This window comes from Dendrobates tinctorius, unplaced genomic scaffold (assembly GCF_039654945.1).
Source record: "Dendrobates tinctorius isolate UK_male_01 unplaced genomic scaffold, ASM3965494v1 ptg000175l, whole genome shotgun sequence".
In the NCBI taxonomy this organism is placed as follows: Eukaryota; Metazoa; Chordata; class Amphibia; order Anura; family Dendrobatidae; genus Dendrobates; species Dendrobates tinctorius.
In genome coordinates, this window is record NW_027361842.1 from 10,654,594 (window position 1) to 10,667,137 (window position 12,544).

At 47.2% G+C, this 12,544-nt stretch overlaps 1 protein-coding gene across 30 annotated transcripts in view; it reads left to right on the forward strand.

Moving 5' to 3' along the window:
• Nucleotides 1-12,544, forward strand: part of GPHN (gephyrin) — a 663,734-nt gene that overhangs the window by 382,587 nt on the left and 268,603 nt on the right. For all 30 annotated transcript variants that reach the window (XM_073551368.1, XM_073551372.1, XM_073551370.1 and 27 more), the window contains one exon: nucleotides 3,205-3,339. In XM_073551368.1, the coding sequence (XP_073407469.1) occupies nucleotides 3,205-3,339 (135 nt within the window). The remainder of the gene's footprint in view (nucleotides 1-3,204; nucleotides 3,340-12,544) is intronic.

The following is a 12,544-nucleotide window of genomic DNA, read 5'->3' on the forward strand; positions in this document are numbered from 1 at the left end:
ACCCGTTCTACGCCTGGGTGGCAAGCATTTTTATTGGTATATGGTCTCTCCTCCTGGTATGTGCTGCCCCCTCCTATCCTGGTATGTATGGCACCCCTCATCACTATCCTGCTATGCATGGCCCCCTCATCCCTATAATGGTATGCATGGCCCCCTTATCACTATTCTGGTATGTATGCCCCCCCCAATCCTGGTATGCATGGCACCCCATTCCTCATCCTGGTATGTATGGTCCCTTCACCCCCCAATCCTGGTATGCATGGTCCCCTCCCCAAAAAATCCTGGTATGCATGGTCCCCTCACCCCCCAATCCTGGTATGCATGGTCCCCTCACCCCCAATCCTGGAATTCATGGTCCCCTCGCCCCCCAATCCTGGAATCCATGGTCCCCTCACCCCCCCAATGCCGTGAGGTCAGGAGAGGGCGGAATTGTGCAGCCGAAATCGGCACCCAATTCTGGCACCACAACCCACCCTCTCCTGACATCACGGCGAGACCCCACATCAATTCCCGATCATTATGTTGTTAGGCCGTGATGTCTGGACAGGGCGTGTTGTGGTGCTGGACTCGGCGCCTGCGCAGCCCTCGCTTTCTGCCAGTTTCTTGAAGACACACTGTAGTCTTCTAAAACATGGCGGCGTAAGCGAGTCTGGCACCACAACACACCCTGTCCAGACATCACGGCCCAACAACTTAATGATCGGGTATTGACGCGGGGTCTCGCCGTGATGTCAGGAGAGGGCCCGCGTCAATACCCGATCGTTAAGTTGTTGTTCCGTAATGTCTGGAGAGGGTGTGTTGTGGTGCCGGACTCGGCGCCTGCGCAGTCATCACTTTCCGGCGCCATTTTCTTGAAGACACACTGCAGTGTGTCTTCTACCAAATGGTGGCGGTAAGCGCGGACTGCGCATGCGCCGATTCCGGCACCACAACCCACCCTCTCCTGACATCACATCAAGACGCAAGTCCCAGCGGCAACAGCAACACCGGATCAGTAAGGTGTTGCCGAGATCGCGTTATGCATTCAGTGCTAACGCATACCGCGATCTCCTTGGGAATGCGTCACTGTCTGGAGCCAGACTGCGCAGGCGTGTCGCGTTTGTGCAGTCTATAAAGGCTTTGGACAGAGTGACGCTTTCAGCGTTATATTATACATAATGTAAGAGACTGGAGGGAGAATTTTGTTTTCAGCTCATCATAGGAATTCACATTTTATAGTTGATTATGTCACCAAAGTTAAACAAGCCAGATTAAGTCCATACCCCTGTAAATGAGTTGGTTCAACTGTCAGGGAAATTCAAATGGAAAAGGAAGGAAGTAAGAGTAGAATTCATTGTCAAATTAAATTTTTTTAGAGCAGATCCACCATATATTTCTGGTGTGCATCACTGGACCCAATAGGTCTATTGAAGGGGGATTGTAAGCCTCATTCTAGATCAGGGAGTTGGGGTGAGCTGGGGCTAACCATAATTTTTCAATCTCCATCCATTTCATATAGGCAGGTTTAGAAGACCACGATGGGTTCGTGCAATGCCCAATAATGAACAAAGATACAATAGGTGCCACTAGACCATCCATCTTTTTATCAGCCAATATTAGCAGCTTTGGAATTCTATGACATCTTCCTGCGCATATGAAATGTAAAGTGGCTGTTTGGGGAGGATATGGGTAAAGTCTCAAAAAGATACAACATTTTTGTGAGGATAGTCATTTTTATTGCTGAAATGCATCCAAATAGTGAAAGAGGGAGTGATTTCCATTTCATCAATAAGGATCGCATTTCTGTATATAATGGAGGGAAATTGAAAGGTTCGTTCATCTTTTAATCCTAGATTATTAATGAAAGGACAAATAGAGCTATGACTTAGATGTAAAAAATCAAGAATGAGAAGGAGAAGAAAGGAATATAAGTTAGATATTAGGTACATAGATTTATATGGCGGAGAAGAGACCGAAACTGTAGAGAAGTGAGAAAAGAGGCTGAAGGGTGACAATTAATGGCATTACTCCCATTTTTATTTATTTCTATTTCTTGAAATAATTTCTTTTAGTGTCTCTGTTTCAAATTCCATCAGATTTGGATGCTGCGCTATTTTTTTCCCCCAAGAAATAATGGCCACATTAGCAAAACAAGGTGGTCACCAACATACATCAAAGGGGTCTGTCTGCTCCTCTACAATAGTGCCCCTCTCTAATGGTGCCCCTCTCCACTGGTGCTCCTCTCCACTGGTGCTCCTCTCCAGTGGTCCTCCTCTTCTATGTTGCTTCTCTCCTGTGCTGCCCCTTTCCTGTGCTGCTTCTCTCCTATGCTGCTTCTCTTGTATGCAGCAGAAAGCTAGCACTTCCCCCCAGCATCCAGAAAGCTGAAAAGCAGTGGAGCGGTGCAATTCTGCAGGTAGGACCTTGAAATAACACCTTCTATTTGTACAGGATAGGTGATAGAGGCTTCAATCATTGTGGTCTTGACAGTATTTGTCTGTTAATGTCAGTGCCATACATTTTGTATTAATGGCAGTGCACATGCTTAACCTTATTTCCTTTCAGAAGCCCCTCCTAGCTTCAATCGTGAAGGATAAAGGGTCCCTTTGTTCTTATCCTAGCCGACAGATGCCCACAAATCACTCATCCCTTTACAATTCACGTCTTTTTTAACTTTCCATGGACTTTTATTTTTAGTTTTAGGTTTTTTTTTTATTAGCACTCTGCCAGCACTGCAGGTGCCAGAACTTCCATTTCACCTGTCATTGTCAAATGACTTACCTGTCCAAACTGAAGACTCACCTCTCTGTTATGTTTTGTATGCCATTCCCCAGACAGAACAGCAGGAGCAATAAAACAATGCACCGTCCTCGCTTTCTGTAATCCGTCTGTTCTGCTAGAGACACAATAAACTTAAAATCGAAAAAAAGGGAATGCAGGTCAAAGAACGCTGAATAAAATGTCTTAATGTCTACTCTCCGAAGTCTTATTCAAGAATAATCCACATTTTATTCAACATGTAAATGAGGCATTAAGATCTATGAGCCGGACATAGATCTCTCTGAGAATCTGCCTCCAGAGCTTGTTTTAAATGAAAGGAGGTGCTTCCAGTGTGAGATATGTAGATCAGGAGAGCGGACTGTTAAATGTCTCCCACTGGTAATGTCATTATATCTGTCCTTGCTTCACCATAGATGATATAATTGTCCGCCTTTCCTCATTCAGATTCCAGATTCCATCATCTCTCGTGGGGTGCAGGTACTTCCACGAGACACTGCATCACTCAGCACCACTCCCTCTGAATCGCCGCGGGCGCAGGCTACATCAAGGCTTTCCACTGCTTCCTGTCCAACGCCAAAAGTAAGTAGATGTCAATGTATAATTGTACATAGCATCCGCAAGGCTCAGAGAGGAGTCACTGAAGAAGTGAGTATGATATGACTTCATTTATTATTACTCGTCTGCATGATAATTTATATAGTGATTATATAAATATATAGTAACTTTATCAATTGCCAAGCAAGCACTAAGGTCATCTGATGTCTTACGACATGCTCATAATTGAAAATTCTCAGAAACGTTAAGTGCTTAGAACAAAGGGATTACACACCCTTCTAATAAAATGTAGCACCATCGCAGAGCTAAACTTTTGGCTGTATAATATGCTTGATTTTCTTAGTGTAACTATATGTAACGACCGCTAAAGGGACTTGAAATTCACAAACTGTGACATGTACAGCAGTCTATAGACAGCGCTCCATATGGCAACTATCAAACATGTTTTACTACATTTCTGCTGTAGAGTCTGTGCAACTACTTCTTATATGTGGCTGTTGTGTTGCTCTAGCATTGTTACTTCTAGTAGCATGGGTAAGTTTGGTACCTGTGGTATTGTGCTCATAAAGGTGAGCCTTCCAAAGGGTTAGAAATGTATGTCATGTGTAATATGTACTGCATTATGGAGGAGGAGAGAGAGAAGCTCACACACCAGCAGCATCTGTACCGGGAAGATGAGAGTGCCGTGCCTGCAGAAGACAAAAGTAATGAGTTTATAAAGAAAATTATTGTAGGTTAGAGCCTCGTGGATCCACACTCTACATAGACATGTATTATTGAAAGCTTGAAGTCAGGCTGTTGGATAATTCACTATAATGATTGCAGCTTGAAATTTAGTTCAATTTGTATTTTAAACCTTCATGGGTACACGAAAATGTTCTGTCCTTCTATTATTGAAACGAGGATGCCTACCAGAGCTAAGCTGAAGTCCAGGTTGCTAGAACATATACTGTGATTGCAGTTTGAAGTTTAGTGCATTCTATGTAAACATTCACAAGTAGTAGTAGTAGTAGTATGTAAGATGTTCCGCCTGTGATATATTGAAAAGAGGATACCCACTGGAGCCAAGCTTGCAGCCAGGTTCCTGGAGAATTTACTATGATTTCAGCTTGAAGTTTAATGTATTGAATGTAAACATTTACAAGTAGATGTAAGGTGTTCTGTCCTTGTTATATTGAAGGATGCCCACTGGAACCAAGCTTGCAGCCAGGTTGCTGGAGAATTTACGATCGTGTTTGCAGCTTGAAATTTAATGCAATTTTAAACATCTTAAGTTTTTGAGGTTCGGTACATTTTAGAGAAGATCTTGTTCATTGTAGTCGTCTTCTGTTAATCTTCTGCCGTCTAAGTCTCCCTATGCCCGCTGGTCATCTCCACAATCACAAACACTTGCTTGTGTGTGTTCTATAAAGGGTAACACACAGTTTTTTGGTTCATGTACATGGTTTTTCTTTTGCTTCTAAACTTATTATTTCCAGAAAACGTTTGTACATGGAAAAGTTAATTGATGCTCATGGTGTGGTAAACATTTTTGAAGAACTTCATTTTTGGTGACATTGCATAATCTGTTCACCTAGGTATGTAATCTTGATTAGTTTCCATTATTTAACCCCAAAAAGGAAAAAAAAGTGAAGCCATTATTTGCCGTTACCATTCGTAGAAAGTTTAAATTCCAACCACTAGGCCAAAATTTTTCACATCCACCCAAAAAGTCCACTCCAACTTGCTTTTGGTGACCAGTTAAATGAATTTTCGTAGAATTTTCATGTTGTGGTTAAGGGAAACCCAAAGGCATTGTTGCTTTTGGAGGTCGACTCAAACTTTGAATGGGCCCAGGCCCAGTAAAAGAATAAATCCTATACTCGCCATGTAATTTTTTCTTTACCTAACCCAATGACAACAACTTTTAGGCTGAGTGCAGATGGACTTTTTAGCCCTGCGGATTTTTCCGCGCAGAATGGAAGAAATCCGCAGGTCAAATGACCTGCATTTTTCCTGCGGATTTCTTCCATTTTTCCTGCGGTTTTATTGCGGTTTTTGTGCGGTTTTCCATTGCAGTTTTCCCCCTGCGGATTTGGTGACAGGGGAGATGGAAAACCGCACAAAAGAAGTAACATGCTGCGGATTTTGTACCGCAGGAAAACCGCGCAGAAAAATCCGCAGCGTCTGCACAGAGGTTTTTTTTTTTCCATTGATTTTAAGACTACTGTACATCACAATGTGGATATGCAACGTTTCTGCGCGGTAAAATCCGCTGCAGATCCTCTGCAAATCTGCATCGTGTGCACACAGCCTTAAGATAGAGGACAACCTCTTTAATATTCGATACCAATGTGCACTGTTTAATCAGGTGTTGCTTCTGGGCCCCATGAATTCTGTACACTAAGGTTTGCTTGATTCTGCTTTTGGACAAAATTCCTATCAGTTTTTAGCCCAAGTGTGTTTTAATAAATTTCTTAAAATCCAAAGTAGTCGGGTATGTGGTCCTTCCCAAATCTTTGGCGGCTAAACAACCCTTAGAACCCTATTCTTAGCATTCTTTGATAATATTGTCTAGGGTTCACCTCTTTATGTGAAAAGCTAGCATGGTCGGCATTACCCCTTGAGTAGAGTACAATTACAGTCTATTCACAAATATATATAGTACTCAGAAAATTTAAGCCGATAACTTTGGTGCAGAGTCAAAAATATATTCAATAATACAAAATAACACATGAGAACAAAGAAAAGAAGACTTGCAAACAGAATTCATCTTTCTGGTAAACGATAAGCACAAACCATGGGTCAACAATGCAGTTGCAGGATGTGTCTCAAGTGGTGGCTGTTTTGCATCTTTTTTTCATCGGTAATAAAGAAGATAAACACCAATTGTCAGTGGCATCTTCTTTTTTTTTTTCTTCCTATTAGGGTTCACCACGTATGTCTTTTGAACCCTTCAACCTTGTGCCATTTGTTACAGTACCCTTGTTCCCCACAAGTTAAAGAGCATCATCTCTTGGTATGCTTGTCTATGTTGTATCAAATACTTTGTGAGTAATACAGATCACATATTTATTCACTGTATATTTGCTTTTTTATCCGTCTGTATATGATCTATGTACACTAGTTGTGCAAATTTGGCAAGGGTACTATATATTTTTCCTGAGAGTCAGCATTTAATGTTCAACTTTTTGTATAATGTTCTATTTAAGTGAAGAAATAAGTCATAAAAATAAATAAAATATTCGTGAACAAGATCCTCCCGGTCCCTGAATCTCATCCATTTTAGAATGATTGACCGGATGTTCAGTGTCCCTCCTACTGTTGAATATCTGCCTGCTTCACCAAAATGAGAAGATCCTCAATATCCCTTCTCTGCCAATTCTCCAATCACCTATCTGATTGTCAGCTCCTCAGTGTTCCTGCTTCCTGCTGCTTGCTGCTGAGATCTCACACTGCTCAGTATAAAGTGCAGATGATTTCTCTTACTGTTAAGCTGTGAATTCATCTCAGTAACCTTTTGTAGACAATAAACCAACGATAAATTTCATCTATGAAGCTTTCAGAATTGTGAACGCAGCTATAGAGTATAATACAAGCAGTAACTATAACCTTTCATATAGTTTTAACACTCTTAAGAAGTTAAAATGTTTTATGTTCAGTGACCCAATTTAAAATTTTGACATTGCAAGATCTTACTAAATTCTCAGTACTAAAACTAAATGCACAAGGCTATGTTTCTTCAGAGACCAGAATTAAGGACCTGATTATTATTATTATTATTTATTTATATAGCATCATTGATTCCATGGTGCTGTACATGAGAAGGGGTTAAAGATATCACTTACAGTAAACAAGCTAACACACTGATACAGAGGGGTGAGGACCCTGCCCTTGTGGACTTACATTCTACAGGATGGTGGGGAAGGAGACAGTAGGTTGGGTGGGTTGCAGCAGTTCCAGTGATGGTGAGGCCGTAGCTCCGGTAGTTGTGAGGAGGCAGCGGAGTCATTGCAGGCTGTAAGCTTTCTTGAAGAGGTGAGTTTTCAGGTTCCGTCTGAAGGATACAAATGTGGTTGATAGTTGGACTTGTTGAGGCACAGAATTCCAGAGGATGGGGGATATTCGGAAGAAGTCTTGGAGGCGATACTTTTCTCCTTCGCCTCATTGGGGGACACAGATACTGTGGGTGTATGCTTCTGCCGCTAGGAGGCTGACACTAAGTGAAAAAAGAGGTTAGCTCCTCCTCCGCCGTATACACCCTCGCCCCTATTGCTGGCGGAATTCAGTTTTTTGCTTAGTGTCCATGGAGGCACACATCTGGGTTTTTCTCCAGACTTTTTTCGTCTTTTTCCATGAAGATGTGACAGGGGCAACGGATCCTATTGAAAGGGTCCGATTTCCCCAAACCAACAACGGTAGAGCATGTGCGAGTGTCCCTCCACGTATCCTCTACCGCGTCGTGAGATACACAATGCCGGACTTAGCCCTGACCACCCCTAGGTATTGAAACCATGGGCTGTACAGAGGCACAAGACTAGTCTGTGCGGCCCCCACTGCTCCACCAATGCTTAGACTGCGGTGCTGCAAGGTGGCAGATGGTCCCTCTCCTCACTCCCTGAAGGGGGTAGATGGAGCTAGGGTGCCTGCACTGTCCTATTTTATCAAGGCCCCCTCACATACCTGCGCTCAGGCTGAAGAGGATCATCGGTGAGGAGAGGGTCTGGGACGGCTCCTGCGAAGACCTCAGTGCTGGAGCCCCAAGCCACCGGCCAGGCAGGCTGAGGGTGACTGGATCCTTCAGGCGGCGCCGCGCACTTAGTGGCGTCATGTTTTTTGTGTACCGCGCCCCCCCCCCGATCGGGTAGCGGAAACATTGAGGCCGCGGCTTCAGCCGGAGCTAGGCCGTGGCCGGAAGTCCCGCCCCTGGAGCCGCGCGTCACTTCCGATGGCCCGCCCCGCACTGGGCGGCGGCGAAGAAATTTAGGCCCCAGCTTCGGAGCACGGCTAGGCCGCAGAAGCACCGCCCCTGGAGTGGTTTTACATGCTGGCTCACTCCAACACCTGGTGGTGCATGATTTGAAGGAAGCAGCCAGGACGGGGGGGCGCAGGACTGGGGTAAGTGCTGCCCGAGAGGACACGCTACAGGGAAAACGAGTTGCTACCTTCTCCCCACATCCCCAGCAGCGGACAGATACAGCATGTCCGAAAAGGCAAAGATGCACACGTTCTTTTACCCTGCATGCATCTCTTGCGTTTCCGTGGGCGCAGAGCAAGCGATTATGCGAAGCCTGCGAATCCAAACGCGCCCAGGAGCCCTCCCCTGCGACTGCGACCAATGTGTCAAATCCCCCGGAGTGGGCCCGATCACTGGCACAGTCCATGGTGTCGCTTACGAGAGCAATAGAGTCCCTTCAGGCCGAAGATAGGGGTAGGGACAATGGCTCGCTGGCCTTAGAGGGAACCTCCACCTCACAAAAGCCTTCGGCCTGCAGGGGTTGCTTTCACTCCAGGCAGACCCGGAGGAAACGAATCCACACGGTGTCGCCCAGTCCATCCGGTGCCTTGGCATCCGTAAGCTCTGCTTCTCGCTCCCAGTCACCAGTGGTTGATAGCGAGCAGACCTCAGATTGCGACTCAGACGAGCCCCTTGACCTGGACACTCCAGGGTCACGTGAAACAGTGGACAGCCTCATAGAAGCCGTCAATCAGACCCTGGGGATTGAGGATGATCCCGCAGCGGCTACGCGACATAAAGTGGCATATAAGTGAGTGAAGCGCCCGCACAGAATTTTTTCCTCTCACCCTGAGTTTGAGGACATAGTGCAGCGGCACAGAGAACATCCAGACAGACGTTTCTCGGGTCAAAAGGCACTCGAAACAAGGTATCCATTTGCTCCGGACCTCCGTAAAAGATGGATGGAATCCCCGATGTTGGATCCTCCAGTTTCGCGCCTAGCCATTAAGACCCTGCTATCCGTCCCTGGTGTTTCCTCGATTAAGGATCCCACGGATCGCCTCATAGAGAGCTTAGCTCGCTCAGTATATGAGGCGTCAGGGTCAGCACTTGCTCCCTCGTTCGCAGCAACTTGGGTAGCCAAGGCTATGATATCATGGTCAGAAACATTAAACAAGGTCGCGCAGGAGCAGGATCTACCTGCAGAGATTTCGGAGGTCGCAGGTCAGATGGCGATGGCCGGAGACTATGTAATCAGTGCGTCTTTGGATGCGGCCAATTGCTCGGCACTTGCTGCCGCTAATGCAGTTTCGATCAGAAGAGCCCTATGGTTAAGGACATGGCGAGCCGATTCTTCTTCTAAGAAGTCCTTGACTTCCCTGCCTTATCAGTGCGGCCGCCTATTTGGGGAGAAGTTGGATCAACTTATCTCCGACTCCACAGGAGGAAAGAGCGGGTTTCTCCCTCAACAAAAGGTCAAACCGCTTTTTCGTCACCCGTTTCAGGTACGATTTCGGGCCTTTCGCAACCCCGGGTGGACTACAGCGGCCAATTCCGCCGCCTCAGGCCGCCCCAACCAGGATAGGGAGTGGCAGGTTTCATATAGAGCCAACCCACTGGGGAGATTGCGTACTCAGCAGCCCAGATCGAGGGGAGCCAGATCCCAAAGATCGTCGGCCAAATGACTCGAGGCCTTTACAAGACGACACCAGCAAGGTGGGCGGCCGCCTACTCTGATTTTTCCACGTCTGGGCCAATGTCGCTCACGACGCATGGGTAAAGGAATTGGTGGCCTCAGGTTACAAAATAGAATTTGTCAGAGACCCGCCAAGATGGTTTTTTCTTTCCCGGCTTCCCAGGGTGGATGCCCAGGCAAGGGCTCTATTGGGAGCCATCAAATCGCTCCAGCACAACAGAGTCATTGTTCCAGTGCCGGAACACGAAAAAAATCAGGGGTTCTATTCCAACCTTTTTGCGTTTCCCAAAAAGGACAGGTCTGTCAGGCCTGTTTTGGACCTGAAGCTTCTGAACAAATTCATCAGGATTAGACATTTCCGGATGGAGTCTCTCCGGTCAGTCATATCGGCCAAGGAGCAGGAAGAATACTTGGCCTCAATAGATATCCAAGACGCATATCTGCATATTCCCATTTTTTCCTCCTCATCAGAAGTTTCTACGCTTCGCCTTCAGCGATCTACATTTTCAGTTGGTAGCACTACCCTTCTGGCTAGCCACGGCTCCCAGTGTTCACAAAGGTCATGGCAGTGGTCATGGCCATACTGCATTCTCGAGGCATAGCCGTCTTGCCTTATCTGGATGACCTCTTGGTCAAAGGCCCTTCAAGGCGGGCATGTGAGGAAAATGTCAACATCGCGCTAGATATGCATGCCCGCTTATGATGGTGGGTCAATGTAAAGAAGTCATCCCTTGTGCCAGCTCAAAACATCTTCTTCCTAGGAATGATTCTCGACACTCGCCGAGGGTTGGTAATTCTCCCTCAGGAAAAGGTGGTAGCGCTCCGGCAGGGAGTCCGGACACTTCGGCAACCAGTCCCTCATACCAGCCGATCCGGGATGAGGAGTCTAGGGAAAATGGTGGCGACTATGGAAGCGGTACCGTTCGCCCAGTTCCATCTTCGCCCCCTGCAGAACACCCTTTTGTCAGCTTGGGACAAGAATCCTTTCACGCTCAACCAGCAGTGCCGACTGTCCTTTCAAGTCAGACAGTCACTCGGATGGTGGTTAACCAGTTCCCCCCAGAGCATTGGTTGGTGATGACAACCGACGCCAGTCTCCTTGGCTGGGGGCGGTGGTCGCCACAGGAGGCACGCCTCCTGATCACCTTATTGGAGATACGAGCAATTCGGCTGGCTCTGCAAAAGTTTCATCACTTTCTAGCAGGCCGCCCCGTCCGGATTCAGTCGGACAACGCCACGGCAGTGGCTTACATAAATCACCAAGGGGGCACCCGCAGCAAAGCAACCATGCGTGAGGTTGGGCACATTCTGCAGTGGGCCGAAGCAAACCACTCGTTGATTTCGGCTGTCCACATTCCGGGCGTGGAAAATAGGGCGGCAGACTTTCTCAGCCGACAGGGTCTTGCGTCCGGAGAGTGGTCTCTACATCCCGAAGTCTTCCGGCAGATTTGTCAACTGTGGGGCGCTCCAGATGTGGACCTGATGGCGTCCAGAATGAACGCCAAGGTGCCCACATATTTCGCTCGGGCCAGGGACCCACAGGTAATCGCTGTGGACGCATTGGTTCTGCCATGGAACCAGTTTCGCCTCCCATATCTATTTCCCCCGCTGCCACTACTTCCGAGAGTCATCAAAAAGATCAAGACGGAAGGGGTCCCGGCGATTCTGCTGGTCCCAGATTGGCCCCGTCGAGCGTGGTACACAGATCTAATGCAGCTACTCGCCGACGTTCCTTGGCGCCTGCCAGAGTGCCCAGATCTACTTTCTCAAGGGCCGATTTGCCACCCGAACTCAGGGGCCCTGTGTTTGACGGCATGGCCGTTGAATCTTGGATTCTAACCCAGGCAGGATTCGGGAGCAAGGTGGTCGCTACAATGATTACCGCCCGGAAGCCTGCTTCAGCACGAATTTATCACCACACCTGGAAGGTGTTTTTTGCTTGGTGTCGAGGCCACGGTGTTTCTCCGCTGAGATTCTCGATCCCCAACATCTTGACTTTTCTCCAGTCGGGCCTAGACTCGGGCTTAGCCCCAAGTTCCCTCAGGAGACAAATATCGGCCTTATCCATCCTGTTCCAGCGCAGAATTGCTACCAATCTGCAGGTGAAGACTTTCATCCAGGGAGTCTCCCATTTGGTACCTCCCTATAAGGCGCCTATGGACGCTTGGGACCTTAACCTGGTCCTAAGTGTTCTGCAGGAAGCTCCATTTGAACCGCTTCAGGATATCTCCTTGAGGTACCTTTTCCTGGAAAGTGGTGTTCCTAGTGGCCATCACTTCTATCAGGCGGGTTTTAGAACTGGCAGTCCTATCCTGCCAAGCCCCTTTCCTCACTTTCCATAAGGATAAGGTAGTGCTCAGACCAGCCCCTCCTTTTCTGCCGAAAGTCGTGTCCTCTTTTCACATAAATGAAGATGTTGTCTTGCCTTCATTTTATCCAGCACCGGTGCACCGTGTGGAAAAGGCTCTTCACACATTAGACCTGGTAAGAGCCCTCCGGAGGTACGTGTCGAGGACGGCACCCTTTCGTCAGACGGACATGCTGTTCGTGCTCCCCGAAGGGCGCAGGAAGGGACTCGCTGCCTCAAAATCGACCAT